Here is an 18,475-nt window from a genome sequence, read left to right as displayed (position 1 = left end):
AATAATACATTGGATTTTGGTTTGTTTCTCACCAAACCTTATCAAATTCTTTCATAAAAATCATGAGTCTCATGAAATAATTTATTAGTCTTCTGAATAATATTTTTGTATACTTTTGAAGCTTGAAGAGGTGGTCACCATAAACTGCCATTGTATGACATCACTAATCACAGCATTTTTTCACAGTTTCTCCCTGTGTGTTAAGAAAAAGAAAGAAAGTTGTATACGGTTATAACACAAGAGTGTGTAAACAATTACTGAATTTTCATTTTTGGATGAACTATCCCTTTAAGATGTTTTAAAATACCATACATAAAATCATATCTGAGATAAGAGAAATATCTGAGACAGAGATGAAATAATCGCAATCTCCATTACGCCTACTGAGCTATGAAAGAGCAAAACACTTTTCCTTTTGCAACAGCAGATGCTTCTCCAAATCAAAAACACCCACATTTCACATTTCTGACATAGATATCAGTAGTGTGTGACAGAAACTGGTCTTTTTCATATGAGTGTTTGCAGTTTATATGAAATATAATGTGAAAACATTGAACGGACAGAAAGAGGAAGATGAATGCAGGACATAAACAGCACTTCTGTGTCTGGTTCTTTTGAGAAACATCACAGCTTTCAAATATCAGCCTTCCTCAGCAAAGACCTCCTGTTCCTTCAAAGCAGTTGGTTTTGAAAGTCCTGCAGACACCTGATGTTTTGTTCAAATACTTGTCAGGGCTGGGCACATGGTTGTGGCATCTCTCTAGATTTCATGAGCCCTGGAAATGTTATTTAAAAGGAGGGAGACAAAGCCAGGCATGTTCTGAACAGAATGAGAAGATAAAGTCAGCTTTTCTTTGTAGTTTCAATCATGTGGGGTGATGCAGTATAGCCACTGGCGGGGGGAGCGAGGAAGAGGGCAGCCGATTTCCTCCCCACCGTTTTACCGCACAGCTCCTGGGGGCACTCTGGATTCAGTTACCGCAACAGCGCAAGCGAAGATGAGATTTAAAAACACTTTCACCGGCCAAGAACGAGAAATGAGCCCCAGATTCCAACACCTGAGGAATATCTGAGCAAAATCAAAACAACATATTCAATATGAAGGAGCACTTTTTTGTCAGAGATTAGTACTGGAGTTTCTGCTCAAGTTATGTTTGTACGAAGCCAAAATGGCAGTGAACGCAAACTGCATGACAAAGAGCACATTTTAGGAAGAAATATTTTAGGTCCTACGTGCTGACAGATTTCAACCTGCTGAAAAAAAACCCATATAAACCTGGTTTGCTGGTCTTAGGTCTCCCAGGCTGGTCTGTTTGTCGGTTTTAGTTAGTGAACTTGTGCACCCAGCCCTTTTTTTTGTGGAACCATCTAGACCAGGCTGGAGTATTTAAACTAGCTAAGCTAATTTCAGGCCAGGTCATGCCATTAAATGCTGTGCATGTTACATCTTGCAGTGCTATTGTGCTGTAACAATGTCACAACAGATGTTACAGGCCAAAGTTTTGATTTCAGCTGTACAGTGTAATGCAGAGGTGGTGTTAAGCAGATGAGAGAGGAAAGTAGCTGCACCGCCACCCAGGATGGTGCAGAGTCTGATGCTGCAGATAAAACAGATCAGTTGTGGCACTGAGCCATTGGCTGTCTTTGCCCATCTAAGAGAGGTGTGTGTGTGTGTGGGGGGGGGGGTTTCATGAAAGGGATCAAACACGCTCCAGAGCTTTACAGAGATATGATATGATACTCTCCCCACGCTCGAGAGACCGATGCGCGAGAAAAAAAGAGAAATGATACCGAAAGTTGCAGAATATAAATTAGGGACATCCTGGTCTAAATAAAACATAGGCCTAACACAAAAGTGGAAAAAAAAAAATGCATAAAAATAAAAGCTATTGAGAAAAAAAAGGAAGTGAAAAAGGCAGAGGCTGACTAGAGGTGTTAACTATACAACCAAACATCATACTATAATTCTTCTATGATTTTGGGGGTTTTACAGCTGAATATTTTATGAACTTCTTGTAACATCTGTTTTCTGAGAATGAGAAATTCTATGTACTTCAATAATACATGGAGAGAGCCGTCCATCAGCATTCCTATTCTCCTCAATGGCAGCTGCATGGCTGGTACATGACTCCCCAGAAATACACAACCTGTTTGTCATCTTTGCTTAAGGGTGGAAAGAAACATATTTTTTAAACCTATCATGTGAGCATGTGCGACTAATTACTTTAAAGCCACACATAATGTATAATTTGTTTTTTTGCGTGCAGCTATGTTCCATGCAAATTTTGCCAACAGCACAGTATGCGCGTAAACAAGAGGAGAGTCCACGTCTGTGCATGTCACCTGATGTTGACTGTATAAAAATATGTCACAAAGCAGTAGTAATGGGCATGCAACGAAGACATCTGTAATACACTGTAGGCTTGGGATTGATGTCTTTTTCACACATCGATAATCAGAAGGTTTTCCCAATGATTATCGATATATATATATATATATATGGATTGTTTTTTACTTTGTTTTCCTCTAGCCATCAATGTGGAGACATTGTGTATATGTATCTATCATATAGTCAACACAATGTATTTTCAGTTAAAAAATTTTGTGGCTTGACAGCTTGAATTAATCTTATTCAACACACACAGATACATTTCATAATAAAGTTCATCATTTCTAACTTACCTGCAAACTCATCAACGTCACTTTGTTCATTCTTGAAGTACAAAAACATTTGTTACTTTTGTGTGTATAGTTATCCACCACAACCTAGTTTGGGCTGCAACTGTGCTTTTACCGGCAACTGGTTTCAGTAAACGTGATCTACCACTTGTGGTTTCCCAAACCTATTACACCATTGGAAAGCACACAAAATTAGGCTTCTAATTTAAATGTCAGCTTATGTTAATGTCATGAGACCACTGCAAGGGCCCGAATGAACAAATACTTTAGCTTGTATCTCCTATATATATAGAACAGCAACAGATAAGAGCTCAGTCCAGAGAAAAATACATTGCCTCTTATCTCTAAGGATCACATTCAAAGAAATATTTTCAAAAGTGTGTGCGCATCCCGAACGAGAGGAAAAGATTGAGACTGAAAGCAGAAAAGGAATTAAAATTCTTCACTTGCAAAAAGTCCACGTAATATGTCAGGAACACCAAAGGTACAGACTTTATTTAGTTACCTTTAACATGAGATCTACGAAAACTGCTTGCTGAATTACCAGGAATGGTGTTATCTCCAAGTGCTACAATTGAGTTCCAAATAAGGTACTTCCAAGGTACGTTCCAAATAAGGATGTAAAAAAGAAGTTGGTCAGCTTGTGGTTAATTTTAGTGTGCTATCACCCAAAGCATTCTGCATTGGTCCTTTTGTAGACATCCGCCTTGCATTCCTCTTTAATATATCACAGCCTCACATCAGCGGAATGGCACTTGAGAAGATGGAGTAGACTCCTTAAAGTGCTCTAGATATGCTAGTGACTGTTGTCATTATTAGCAGAGATATTTATGTTTATAAATTGGCGAATAACTCTCAGATACTTCACTTTAGTTATAAGAACAGCGGGAGATAGCTGTCGGTTGTGTGACAAATGTCCATTAGGACCAGCCAAAAATATACAGTGCTTGATTAGTGTGTAAAAAAATGACATCTGACTGCAATCCTTTTCTCTTTCCTTTCTCTTGCACAGAAGCCTTTAGATCATATAACATCTATTGAGAACAGTTGAGAGTTCTGAATAGTCAGAACAGAGCAGAACAGAAAAGGACACAATAGTTAGTCTTGCTATTAAAAAGGCACCGGTTTGCAGATAAATCACAGCTTTTAGCTGTTACAAGCCATTTGTGTGGAATGTACAGGTTAATGCTGGATGTACAATTGCCTCATTCGCTGTGAGGAAAATTATAGGACAGGTCAATAGGAGTATTAGTATAGAATAGTAGTGCTTTAAATTTGAGAATAGTCAGACAATCAAAAATGAACTCCCGTAGGGTGACAAAATGATTGACTTCCTTTGAAACAAAGCCTACAGGGGAATTTTAAAGGAATATTCCGGGTTTAATACAAGTTAAGCTCAATTGACAATATTTGTGGCATAATGTTGATTAACACAAAAATGTATTTCAACTCATCCCCCCTTTTCTTAAAAAAAAATCTTTAAGTTACAGTGAGGCACTTACAATGGAAGTCAATTGGGACAATTTTTAAAGGGTTTAAAGGCATTACATCATAATTGCAACAAAGTTGTAAAATTGGCTGTAACTTTACACAGCAAACGTTAGTAAGTGATTTAATCACACTAAATCATGTTCACACGCACTGTTTTAAGTCTTGTGGCTATACTTTTGAAATAGTATTCACAGAGTATTTTAACATTTACGGATTGACCCCCATTCACTTCCATTGTAAGTGCCTCACTGGAACCCAGATTTTTGCTTTTTTTAAAAGGAGGGTCAAAATGTATCTCGCTATATTTATCGCAATAAAAAAATCCACGATATTGATGCTAAACTTTTGAGTAATCAAATATTATTTAGCATATATTCTACATCAAGGCACAGCAGACCAGCTGAGGAAGTCCAACCTGCCACAGGCACTGCTGATACAGTTCTACTCGGCTGTCATTGAGTCTGTCTTGTGTACATCTATAACTGTCTAGTTTGGTTCAGCCACCAAATCAGACAGAAGGAAAAACTACAACGAACATTCAGGACTGCTGAGAGGAGTATTGGTGCCCCCCTGCCCACCCTCCAAAACCTGTACTTCTCCAGAGCGAGAACTGTTACCCTCTGGCCTTCGCTACAGAGCACCGAGCACCAGGACATGCAGGCACAAGAACAGTTTTAACTAGGGATGCACCGATACCACTTTATCTCTTCCGATCTGATTCCGATATCTGAAATCTCAGTATCTGTGTTGTTTTTTTCATAATAAGTTTAGAATATCTATACCTCAATGAGTGATACCGCTTTTTTTGTTTTGTTTTTTTTGCAAAAAACATTCAACTTGTATCTGGACTTTAAAGGATTCAGATCTCTTTTTTTTCAATTAAGTTGTATGATATCAGTTCACTTTTCATTCACAGTTACTTTTTTGGAACCCATTAAACTTAAATATTGTTGTAATTTGTAAACTAATAATAATAATACATTATTATTATTGATTTTTAGAATTTTAAATACAACAGTAATACATTTCAATCATGCACCTTTATAAAACCCTCTGGCTTTTATTTTGACATTCTGAACTCTCCATGAAGTCCTGCAAGTGTCTGTTTGTAGGCAAGTTCACAGTAGTTTAATTCGCTTCTTATTCAAATTCTGTCAAATGCACCTCTGGTGCCGTTCTAAATGCATATTATAAGTGAACTGAACTATTGAGCATCTACATCCGAGATGTTGTTCGTGAGTAGCGCTCAAATGTTGCGTGAAGGCTAAAAATAGAGTGTGTGTGTAAACGGAGCAGCGCCATTCAATAACACACTGAGTATCACATCTTCAAGTGGCTTTGAATAAAATGCACGAGTCATATGAACTACTTCAATGGTATTCTTATGGTTCTTTTATGTCATTTTTTAAGCTTGACAGTAACGAACATGACTAACAAACAGTATTGGATTTGCATTGGGCTCGTCGAACTGATACCCGATCCATCTAAAAACGTCAATATTGGAGCCGATACCAATCCAGGTAATTGGATAAAATCCATGTAAAAAGTACTATATAGACTACAGAGCAATTCTATATGAAACAATAGTGAATTTTAAAATAGAAATGTAACGTATAATGTTAAAATGTATGTTTTCTCATTTAACGCTGCCCCCTTAAATTCTTTGGCCAGTTCAAGTATAATTTATTTGATTTTATATGATTTATAAATAAAAGAACAATTTCATTTCTATCCTTGTATTGTTAATTTGGTCTAAGCTGATCAGGGGTTTTAGAAAGTAATTAGTAATAAGTAATGCAATTTCAAACTTTTCAAACAAAGTAATCTAATTACACTGTAGATGATGTAATTAGTAGTTAGTAGTGAATTACTTTTTTTTAGAATAACTTACCCAACACTGGCACCTTTAGACCATTATGTTTTTTCCTTCTAAATTTAGCTTTATTAATCAGCATGCTACGAGCCTTTAATAATAAACAAACACATTTCGGTTCCAATTTTGTGAAATTAATCAGATTAGTCATCATCTTTAATGAAAATATAAAAATGGTCCATTCAGACTTACAGTATTATTCATCAGTCAGAAGGGCTTCTATGCCCCTATACTTGCTATCTGAGTAAATTAATTTTTATGTAAAACGTATATGCTGTCATTATGAACAAATGAGCTTTTAGCATTGATATCCAACTGCACTGGATTGATAAACTCTATAAAATATTTTAATATATAGACAAATGTTTTTTCTTCTTTTCCTCTGCCACGTAGGAAATTATAATAGACAGTGCAATGTACAAATGTGAATGTTTATCATGATAAATATTGATATTGAACAATATGAAAAATAATATTGTGATACAATTTTTGGCCATATTGCACAACCCTAGGGCAAGTCAAAATATTTTTTGTAGTAATCAATATGATGCCACAAATGCTGTTGAATGAGGTTTAAACTATTGTTGAAACTCATGACTTTCTTTTACCATGGAATATAAAGGTGAGTTATCCAGGTTTGGAACAACATCAAGGTGAGAGTTAAATAAGAGTATTTTCATTTTTGGATGAAATATCCCTTTAAGCCTCAGCTGGTTTGATTTACCTAGTCAGGCTGGTCTGTTTGCTGGTTTTAGAGAAGTTTTGGGCACTTGTCAGCTAGTCAAGCTGGGAGACCAATTGGCCAGCCAGCTAAACACAGGTTTAGCCAGTCTGGGAAACCAGCTGGACAAGCTTAAACCAGCTAAAAGCAGCCAAACATCTTAGGCTGGCTTAAGGAGGTTTTGTTTTGAATAAGGGAAGATATACACCCAAGCTATTTTCGCTAAAGAACACAGCCTCCACAGACTTGATATTCAGTGTAGCTCTTCAGTTTTCCTCAGCTTGGTTCATTTCGCACATCTATGGGACTTTAAACATAGAGCCCATTGTCCTTGACCTCTCTGGAAGGTAAATAAATAAATTTAAGCTGAATACAGAAAGTGCTGTCACACTAGATGAATAAAGAAACAAGGGATTCTGAAGAGAGGATTGTGAGGAGGGAGGGAGATAAAGGGTGAATGCCCAGAGGTGGAATTTATCGAACAAATAGAGAGGGATCAGACCTAAACTTTCCCTCATAACAAGATTGAGAGAGAAAAAGTCATATCATCTAGGGAAGACTTCTGCTTGATCTTGCTCTCTGTGGTACTTCAGTCTTAAAAAGCGGCAACAAACACCTAAAGTTTGCATCTTGCTGCATATAGCGCCAAGAAAAGCCTCTTAACCCTCAAATTTGCAAGTGAAGAGGGAGATAAAAGAGTCTGTCATGAAGATAGCAATTCTGGAAGGCGTCAGAACATCCCCTCAGGCCACCATTCTCGATGTGCCGAAATGAGTACAGAGGATTCTTTCGTCTTTCCACGATATGAGCTGAACCAGCTGTGCACTGGTTGCGTATACATAATCAACCATTTACCTCTACTCCAACTTCCGACCTCTTAAAATCGCATTAGAACAGCACAGACTGAAACAACAGCTCTGAGGGAGCTCCTCCCGCCCGCGAGAGCTGGAACTAATTTATCGCATGAGAGGATGCTACTTTCCCCTGCCTCTCGGGAGCAGAACAGGTCGGCTGACTGCCCTAATCATTTTCACCGTGAGGTTTACTGAATGTTTAACCTGTCTAAAATCTGGTGCTATCCGACTATGGCATGTAAAGTTATGAGGTGAAGCCGTTTTTTGGAGATTCAAAGAAAAGGGATATTAAATTCAGTTGCAATTGATTCTGTATGCCACGCTTCTTGCATTTCTATTCATTGACAAAGTGTGTTTACTTGGGAACCCATAATGAGTTTCCTATTCCTGATTTTATTGGGCACTGCCAGGCAACAGTAATTTAATCTGGGTATGGTACTTCCAGAATGTGAACTTGCTGTTGAACTTCCTCTTGCTCCCTTTGTTTCATTGACAGAAGTCATACAGAATAACAAGGCGAGTAAATTATTACAGAATTAAATTTCTGGGTGAACTATCCTTTTAAAGTTTATGCTCCGCCACAGCCTCATCCACCCATCCATTCATCCTTCCATACTCTCCCAGCGCCCTCCTTTTCTCTCACACAAGTAACCCTTACATTAAATAACCAGTTTAAATTATTACTAAGGCTAGCAAAGACAACAATTCAGCACCTCAGAGCTTGATTTAGTGGGAGGTGCTAAATCTGGGATGTGAACATGAGGTAGGAGGCCACTAAATTGTTAGTGGGAGTAACATTTGACCTTTTTCATTAGTGCTATGTACTCAGATAAGCCACATGGGAAAGACAAATGACGTATATTTATCTTGCCCAAGTCTAGACTGGACACAATGACTTCAATAGAAAGCCACTTCCTCTCTCGATGGTGGCACCTCCCACAATGAAATCTCTACCAAGCTTATCCCCAGTCAAGGCCTGTTAAGACCTTCTCTTTTTTACTTCAGCATTATTATGCTCTAAATACAGCAAAGGAACTTCCACAACCACAGGAATATTAATATTTCTTTGCAGCCTTTTTTGTTTCTCATCACGTTGGAATTCAGAATGAGGTGTTTGGGTCTTTAAAGGGATAGTTCATACACAACTTCTATTATTATTCGCTTACCCTATTGTAACTGCAAACTAATATGACTTTCTTCATTGGCGTGCAAAAGAAGAAATTTGTCAAATAATGAAGGTAACTCGGCGGTCAAGCACCAAAACGTGCCAAAAAAACACCATAGAATTAGTGGATATAACTAGTGCACTATATTCCAAGATTTCTGAAGCCGTACGATTGCTTTGTTTGAATAAAATGAAAGTGAATGATGATTCGGATCTGTCAAAGACCATGAGGATAAAAAAAAATAATCCATAAGCCAACTTTAAAATTAGTCAATACAACTTGTTTGGTATAATGACAATTTTCTAAAGCCGTACAATCACTTTGTTTGATGACTGAACAGGCTGAAATGTAATTCATAATTCACTCTCAAATCAAATCTGTGATTGCCTCCTGTTTGCAGCATCCAAATCAAATTATGGTGACTACATAACATATCAAAACCATTTGTGAACCTGCTGAGAGTGAAATAAAAGCTCCAAACATTATGGACACTAACACCCACTGCTTACCATCTCTTTCTCCCATGTTATGTGTTCAGTGGTTCTGAATACCGCCATCACACGTTGTGGTTCAACTGGCTTCACCTTTAATAGATTTAACCAACGTCAGTGGTTTCTCATTCACCCTGAAAGCTCAGGGAGATCCCGTCCCTCACACATGGTACTCATGGGCACTCGACCCTTTTCGGTATCCGCCACTCTCTCTTTCTTTCTTTCTCTCTCTCTCTCTCTCTCTTGCTCTCTATCCGGAGCGAATTTAAAAGGGGCAAAAAACTTTGCCTTCCTCTGTCATGCCCTTTTGGGTTCAAAGCATCACTCGAAGAGACGAGAGTGGCAGGAAGAAGCGTCTCCTCACACATGGAGAAATGCAATCTGCACATCACAGACGGCATCAAAGCAGTGGACCCAGAATAGGAATCCGGTTATCGTGTGTCTCCATGGCTGCCAGAAAGGTTGTGTGGCTTTGAATGTCAGCCTGAATTGAAGCGCTCAAAGCCTCAGATGGATATTTGACAGAATGTGATTTAGGGGGTAGGTGGGGTTAGGGCTTCTATAACTCGCAACCTTTTGTAGACAGATCTAAATGCCAGGACAAACAGTTGACATTGATGAAATAATATCTGCCATACCACCATTAGTCAATACACATGAAAAAGCAGCCTGATGTATGTAAATCCTTTCCTGTGGGGTATTATCGACCACAAAACTGGGTGGCTTAAAGCATCTTGGATCAAAACCTGACATCTACATTTCATAAGCATAAGCAACCCTGCACTAAACGTACTTAAATTGGCTCCACGCTATGATCTCTGAACTGATCGATAAGACAACCCTGAGGAAAGGGTAACTTATGACTCTTGCACTGTAAGCAAACTTATAAATATCATTCCAACAGCCAAATAATTGGCGCTAAAACTATATTGAAGGGCTGAAGGGTGGTGGACTCCGCACAAACCGACTAACTGCACTCTTGAGTTATAACCAAAGAGTGCAAGTTAAAAACACATTCTATAGAAATAATTGGATGCTTGTCAAATCGATATCCATCCCCTGACCCTTCCATTGACTGCCACATCAATATATTTATATTACCAGCTCATAAATGAGCAAGAATGGGCCAAAGGAGTCAGCTATGGCTCTTTAAACACCAGGCCATTAAACTTAGAATGGTAAAACAAAAAACTCAGTAACAGTCTAAAGATGGACCAACTTGTTTGCAGTCATTACAGGTCTGCCTTATGACACCATCACAGTAGAACATAACAAATCTATGGATTTAAATGTAAATGGTGCATTGGAAAAAAACTGTGTAGGAAAAACGCAATGGTTTGCAAAAGTGATGCTTGAGAATAGGGATGGGAATCGAAAGGAATTTAATGATTCTGATTCTTCTTAACGATTTTAGTTCCTTAACGGTTCCATTAACGATTATTTTAGAAGCAGAAATGTCCTACTCAAGTGGGACATGACGAAATGAAGGAATTGCAGTTCAGTAAGATTTTGATTTACTAATAATGTAGATTCAAAACAACCGGCTCATAAGAGTCATCCCATACAGAAATCTCATACACAGTACAGCCACATACACTCACTCAGCACTTTATTAGGAACACTATGGTCCTAATAAAGTTCCCGATATTGTCTTCAACTGTTGTGGCCCATCCGCCTCAAGGTTCGATGTGTTGTGCATTCTTAGATGCTATTCTGCTTACTACAATTGTACAGAGTTACCTAGCCTTTCTGTCAGCTCGAACCAGTCTGGCCATTCTCTCATCAACAAGGCATTTCAGTCCACAGAACTGCCCCTCACTGGATGATTTTTGTGTTTGGCACCATTCAGAGTAAATTCTAGAGACTGTTGTGTGTGAAAACCCCAGAAATACTCAAACCAGCCCATCTGGCACCAACAATCATCCATGTGATTATCTAATCAACCAATCGTGTGGCAGCAGTGCAGTGCATAAAATCATGCTGATACGGGTCAGGAGATTGAGTTAATGTTCAAATCAACCATCAGAATGGGGAAATAATGTGATCTCAGTGATTTGGACCATGGCATGATTGTGGGTGCCAGATGGGCTGGTTTGAGTATTTCTGTATCTGCTGATCTCCTGGGAATTTCACAAAACACAGTCTCAAGAATGTACTCTGAATGGTGCCAAAAACAAAAAACATCCAGCGAGCAGCAGTTCTGTGGATGGAAATGCCTTGTTGATGAGCGAGGTCAACAGAGAATAGCCAGACTGGTTCAAACTGACAAAGTCTACGGTAACTCATATAACTGCTCCGTACAATTGTGGTGAAAAGAATAGCATCTCAGAATGACCGTTAATGGTATTTCTTTAAAAAAAACCTTTTCCAATCATACTTGGAAAACATTTAACTTTTGCTTAAATGCACTCTAAAATAAGCATCCAATGACCAATGGGAATCTCAAAGAGTTGGGTTCACTATGCTTTCAGAAATCCAAAATCACTGTATTCTGCTTGATTTCGAAGTTACCAGGCTCTTTTCAAACCCTCAAAACATAGCGTACACATCTGTCAAATGCTCCGTTGGAGCTTTCTCTAGTGTGTAGGCGCTCTTATAGCCTGACAAGCTGCCAGACTCTTGTCAGTATGCAGTCTTGAGGATCATCAATATTAAATAAATGCAGATAAACCTATCCCTCTAATTTCAGACACAGTACGTTGAGTCTGCAACCATTGACTGGCTTTTCATATTCTGATTGTGAGATAAAAAGCCCTTATCCAAGTGACAGCCGCAGAGCTTGGCTTCTAACGGTCAGTTAAGATTTCTATGACAGATATTGATCTAAAGACATGCCGCCTCAAGCTTTTCACAACTCAGCAAAAAGCAGCTCTGCCACAGGGAGGAGTTGAACCAAACACTGTTGCTACAGACTTCCATATTTGATTGTGCGGATGAGAGCTCCGCTGAGAAAATTGCATTATTGTGTACAACATGTAGAAGTTAGATCTTTCTCTCTCTCTCATTTACAGCTTATCTCTGAAGCTTCACACTTGTGTCTTCCTGCTGAGCATCACTACACAACTTAAATGAATAACAATATTAAAGTGAGAAAATAATATTCCCTTGAGGCATATGCTGGCAGTGGAAGGTCTCCTATTTAAGACCACACGCTGCCTTCTATCAACCAGCAATCTTGGGAAAGGTTGTTTTACTGTACCCACATGCTGGTATCAAACCAACAGAACAGTCAATCAAACAGCGTACACACACCTAATGAAATCTTTCCTCTTGATATGTGGCACAAAAGGGTTATGAGATGAAAGAGGGGCGGGTTGAAGAAACCCCTGGGGTCATTTTGGGCGATGCAAACAGTAGGTCTCCCTTCTTAGCTGTACTCAGATTAATCCATTAGAAAAAGGAGGAGAGTGCATATATGATGGGCAAGAAAGACACCAAATGAGGCCATAGAATTGATGGTGTATTTGTGTGTTTGACCTACACATGGCCTGAGTAATTTAATGTAAAAGCTTATAATGGGGATATGGGGCTTGTTCATGCTTGTGTGCAAGTGGTTGGGGGGAATTTAAATATAAATAAATTATGACATAATGGCCTCAGCACTCTAACCAATTTAAACGGTTGGTCCGAAAGCACATACTGACACAGTCTGTCTGTGTGATCCAAATCTGAATCATAATACCTACAGTTTTTAATCACATGAATCACAACTGTTCAATTATGCTCTCAACATTTTGTCCTTTTTTCTCTCCACTTCCTGCCATTTGAGAAGAAAAAAGCCCCACAGCTGTAAAAGTAGCTTTTACCATATGCTCCCATCAGCTCTTCCTGGAAGCCATTTCATAGTTAGTCTTAAACTAAATGAATATGCAAATATGAATAAGACATCTCTTTTTATGACATGTTTTTTTCTTGTTTGATCTCTAAGTGGAACTGACATTAATCAGCTCAAAAGCCTGCCTACCAATAAACAATGACAAATATTCAAATTAGACCCATTAGATCACGGATGCATGAACATGAATCTTTCGGTTGAATGCTTAAGTAATCAGAAGTGGAATTTCCTGGTGGAGACCAGGTTTCCATCTCTCATGCATCTAAACAAAGACCTGACTCAGATGACATTCAGAGTGACTTCACTGAAACAAAACTTTCCGTAAAGTCTCGGCGTACAGAAAACATTGTGGTTTGTATAATAGCCCTGATGTAACCCCACAGGATGTCATGTGAAATCCAAGAGTGCACTTTACAAACAGACCCTTGAATCCCCCACTTCCTTTTATTTCAAATATTACAGTGATTTACAAAAATATTTTCATGGATGTTACTAAATCTAGCCTTTAGTCATCGGTTATTTAATCACCTAGACAAGAGAAAATATGCTTAACTGATGAAACGTGTCTTTTTCAGATTACTGTATGTTATTTCATGATTGACAAATCAAATCATGTATTCAGAAGGCTGTCTGGCAAAACATTTTCTTTGGTAAAAAAAGACATTAGGTGAAAATCCAATGACTGAACTCACAAAGATGGCTCAGGCAATTGTTTTAGCCTTTGTGCATACAGGAAATATGTTTCTGTCCTCAACAAAAAGAGCCAGAGGGTCAAAAAGGCAAATAACCTTTGAATGGAGACTATGCGTTGTGTGTGTGTGTGTGTGTGTGTGTGTGTGTGTGTGTGTGTGTGTGTGTGTATGTGTGTGTGTGTGTGTGTGTTTTGGCCGGGCAACTGCCCCCTCAACACTAACACAATTTGCGACATATACTAACACACCTGACATCGCAGTATAAATCATGAGATGTCATGTTCTCTCACTTAGAAACTACAAAAGGAAATACTCAAGGATGATATTGGGACCTCAGACAAGAGGGTGAACCACGGCCATTCCCCTGTCAGATAAGACAAGCTCCCAAAACAGTAGCCTGAAGAGAATCTGTACTATTTTCCAATGAATTTTAAAAGGCATTCTTCCATAATGAACAAAGAACTGTAGTTCCGCAAAGAGGTAGTGCAAATGTGATATTTTTGAAAATATCACATGATGTGCATGTTCTTGCCTGATGATGGAGCTTCCTTAATTGTAATTTGATTTGAACACATATACCCTTATGGACTGTCCTGAAATTGAGTTACAGCCTCAAATATGATTACTTATCATGAAAAAACTCGAAACTAGTTTTAAGTCAGTAGTGTGATTGTTTAGGAAGAAAGTGGTCATATATAGCTACAGTCGATTTTAAACAGGTGTCAAAACAGATCGTTTTTTAAACAATCACAATTACAGCAAATATGTGCATCACAAAGTGCATATATTGGTAACACAATAAGGGTCTATTGGTTAACGTTAGTTAAGAACATTAGCTAATATGAACTAACAATGAGCAATACTTTTAAGTTTTTATTCATCTTAGTTAATGTTAATTTCAACATAATAGCCTAATAATAAGTAAAAAACAAAAATTGTATATGTAAATGCACTGTGAACTAACATTAACTAACAATGAACAATTGTATTTGTATCAACTAGCATTAACAAAGATAATAAATGCTGTAAAATAATATATTGTTCATTGCTAGTTCCTCATACCTAATGCATTAACTAAGTGTTACCCATTTATCTTTTGGGTAAAAAAAAGGATGAGCAATAGCCTACAGCAAATAACAAAGATGAATTATGAGAGAACAAAGATTAGTATCTATATGACGGCAAATAAAGACTAGCTTAATTGAAGTTTAATGAAAAACAAGCATGTGACACTGATTAATTAATCTACAAGTCAAATGATTGAAATTGTGACGGCGTCCTCCACCTCCGCAACCTCGCGTAAGCATGCACGCGCATTCTCTCTCTCTCTCTCTCTCTCTCTCTCTCACACACACACACTCACTCTCTCTCTCCTCACACACGCACAGGCGCTCAAATATGATTCTAACTGGGCACCTGCGTTCACGCGCGTCTCAACTCTCAGATCCTGTCAGACTTTCATTACAGATTAACTTGGCACAATTTGCGCATGCGGCACAACACGCCGTGAATGACAGCGAAATATTTGGGTCACTTATTAATATCGGTAGTTGGGTAGTTTCTATTTGGGAGTGACGCTTATCATATGACGGGGATTTTACAAATTGCAGGTGTGATGTCATTGTTTATACGTGGCTCGTGATGCAGCCAAACTGAAACCGAAAACAACATAGTGTCAACACAAAATTATGTCGCCTGTGTCAAGTGATTCATCAGAATTTCCATCCAAACTAAAAGCTGAAACACTGAATATATACCGTTCTATAGTATGACTCTTTAAAGTTTGTTTTAAAGCTGTTATCAAATTAATGAATGTGAATATACCAGGTGACCACAGATGGCTTAATATTCTTTAGGTGGAGAGTTGACCGCTTGTTCTTAACGTGGGAAAAACGAAAAGCATAACATATGTCCTGATAATGACTGACAAATGAATTGCGAGCTAATCTATAACGAACACTTGTTGATGATTCATTTAGCCTTTACAAAGAAGTCCAAAAAGTCGAATAGCTACTATAGGAGCGAACCTGTCAAACAGAGGTCTCAGGCAATGCCAACGTTGTTTGGTGAAAGAACTGAATGGGAACAAAATATTGCCATTATAAATGTTTCCTTACCTGGAGAAAACATCACGGCTGCTATGAAGGCACCGAAAAGCCAGATAACCGAATGCATCCTTAAATAAAACCACTGTTCTCCTTTATACAGTCACTTTTTCTTGTGTCCGAAGAGAATCTCAAAAATGTGAACCACTAAAGTTGGTTGGATGAAGAGAGAGTCGCTGAGTCAGTGCGATGAAAGGAACTGGATTGGTCTGCTCTCTGAGCGGAGTGCGCAAGAAGACTGGACAAGCTGTGGGAGTGAGTCAGGATTCACGGTTGAGGGAGGAGCGCTAAGACCATCCTCCAGATCCACGCCCTCTTTGGGTGAACCCCCGTTGCTGTGGCTTCAGCGTTGGGAAATCTGTGAGAACTGTTTCACTTAAAGGTGCACTCAGTAATTCTAATCCAATACAATTTTTTTTTGTCAAATTCTCCAAATATCTTCTCACAGTCTGCTAGCTGTCCATTCTGTGGGTTGGCTGAAAACAATCTAGTATTTGTACACAGCCCTGCCTCTGTAAATGGGACAAAAACAAAGTGGATCAGACCGATCCACACAGCACTACTCCAGCCAATCAGCAACAGGGGTTGTTCTTGCCAGTGCACAGACATAGCCAGAGGGAAATTCATTAGAAGTGCGAAGGTAAATCTGGCTGTTGTGAACTTTCTAAACTCCAAGGAGGACAAATGGCTGAGAAACAGACCAATAGAAAAAGGTCAGATGAATATAAACTAAAACAGAAGGATTATGATAAGTCAAGGGCTATATCGTCAACATCAGCAAGGCTTTTCAGTGGTGCAGAGACCTGAGAGGTAAAAGGAATGATTTTGTGTGCGTGAATTTGGGGGGCGGATCTTCCAAAGGAGCACTGAAGGGAGGGGTGTGTTTGTTTTAACAGTTGAGTTCAAATATCAACAGTGTTTATCAGAAATTAAAAAAATTGATTCATTTCACACAGCATTCGAAAATGTTGGGGAACAGCAAAATACATACTTAAACAGGGTTTGATGCTTGATTGTTTGTTTTGGTTACTAAGATGCCTTTCTGAACTTATGAGTTTACACGGATGGAGAGTGTTAATGGAGATCACCGGCAAAAGTCAGAAATCAGAGGCAAATTGGTGCTCGCTCCTGTGAGTGACGATCGCTATGCGTGAATTTTCAAAGACGCAATCTGAGCGATATCTAGCAGGTTAAATATCTAGACCTATCTGCGACTACTCGTCCTGTAGTGTGAAATGTGTTTTGATTGGAAATGACATCAGCGACGAACTACAGCCAATGAGATAGCTCCCTGAACCCAATCTTATAATGAATCTATTTGCATGGTGAGCACAATAATATAGTTTATATCAGAATAAATTGGCTTAAATAGAGTTTCTATCAGAATAAATTTGCATACACATAATGTTTTCAATTATTTGAAAATAATTTGTCGTGCCGCAACACCAGCAGGCAGCTACCTGCGTTCATTTCAAAATTATTATTTACCTCCAACTCTCTGCAGAACAGACAATGCTTGCTACCTGCATCTCCCCAACCATTCTCTCCTCCATATTATTTTCTTTTTCTTTTTTGGGTTTTCATTGCAAATCAGCACACAAACAACTTGGATCGCAAGCTTCTTGCGGACCACCATTTTTATAGGGAAAATCTCCAGTCTAACACGAGACCTTTTATCATTTCCTATTTTGTTATGAAACATAGTTTGGAGACCAGACAGAGTTGTCTGGTATTCTTCCTAGTGAAAAGTTTTGAAATGTGTGACCCCCTGTCACCGATCCCTCATGTAATGTGCAAACCTCAGCAACTTCAAGATACCCTATTATAGACAGACTGTTGTGCAATATGAATAGGACAGCAATCAGACTACTTTTAAAGTCATATAGAGTGGGGGCGGCATTAGCCAAACCAATCTGTGCCACCTTTTGGGCGGTGCGACCAACCAGGCACTGCTCTCCAGGGGGATCCCAGTAACCAGGGGAAAATGAAACATATTAACATTGATTCATTGGTTTTTATAAAGTAAGAATTCATCCTAAAGTACCATCTTCTAAGCTATCCACCTTTTTCTGAATTTGGAAGTTTTAAAGGTTTCCATTGAAATACATTTTTACTCCAAATAACACTAAAATGGTTGCTGTTCTGCATCTGTATCACTCTTTTAGGTTAGTTTTACATTGCGTCTTGAGACCAGAAACAGGAAACAGGCAATTAGAATCATCAATGTGCCGCCAAGTGGTTGTTCAGGAAAACTGTGGATATTATCTACTTTTTCCATAAAAAAGTGCCATACAGCTCAAGAGCCACTTCCCACCAACAGGTCTGGTACTCCCCAAGATCCAGGGAATTTCTGGAAGGACAACGTTTTAGAGGAACTGTTTTGCAGAAGAGAATTTTCCCTCTTGCATTCGCACTTACAAAATATGACTGCGATGAAGTGTCAGCCGGTTTTCTTTCCCGACGTTGTTTGCTCGCATGATATAGATTGCAACAGTACCCACCCACTTTTTTAGCTGTTTGGGTCTGAAAAAGTGTATCCCGTGCCTTTTTAACCCCTTGTGGTTGCCA

General features: G+C 38.7%; 1 protein-coding gene across 2 annotated transcripts in view; it reads right to left on the bottom strand.

The window, feature by feature from the left end:
* LOC127636491 (CD166 antigen homolog A-like) overlaps positions 1-16,133 on the bottom strand; it is an 81,692-nt gene extending 65,559 nt beyond the window's left edge. For both annotated transcript variants that reach the window (XM_052116981.1, XM_052116980.1), the window contains exon 1: positions 15,920-16,133. In XM_052116981.1, coding sequence (XP_051972941.1) covers positions 15,920-15,977 — 58 coding nt within the window. In that variant the 5' untranslated portion in view covers positions 15,978-16,133. The remainder of the gene's footprint in view (positions 1-15,919) is intronic.
* Positions 16,134-18,475: the final 2,342 nt, after the last annotated feature.

Source organism: Xyrauchen texanus, chromosome 44, assembly GCF_025860055.1.
Source record: "Xyrauchen texanus isolate HMW12.3.18 chromosome 44, RBS_HiC_50CHRs, whole genome shotgun sequence".
NCBI lineage: Eukaryota > Metazoa > Chordata > Actinopteri > Cypriniformes > Catostomidae > Xyrauchen > Xyrauchen texanus.
This window is presented reverse-complemented; position numbering and strand designations above follow the sequence as displayed.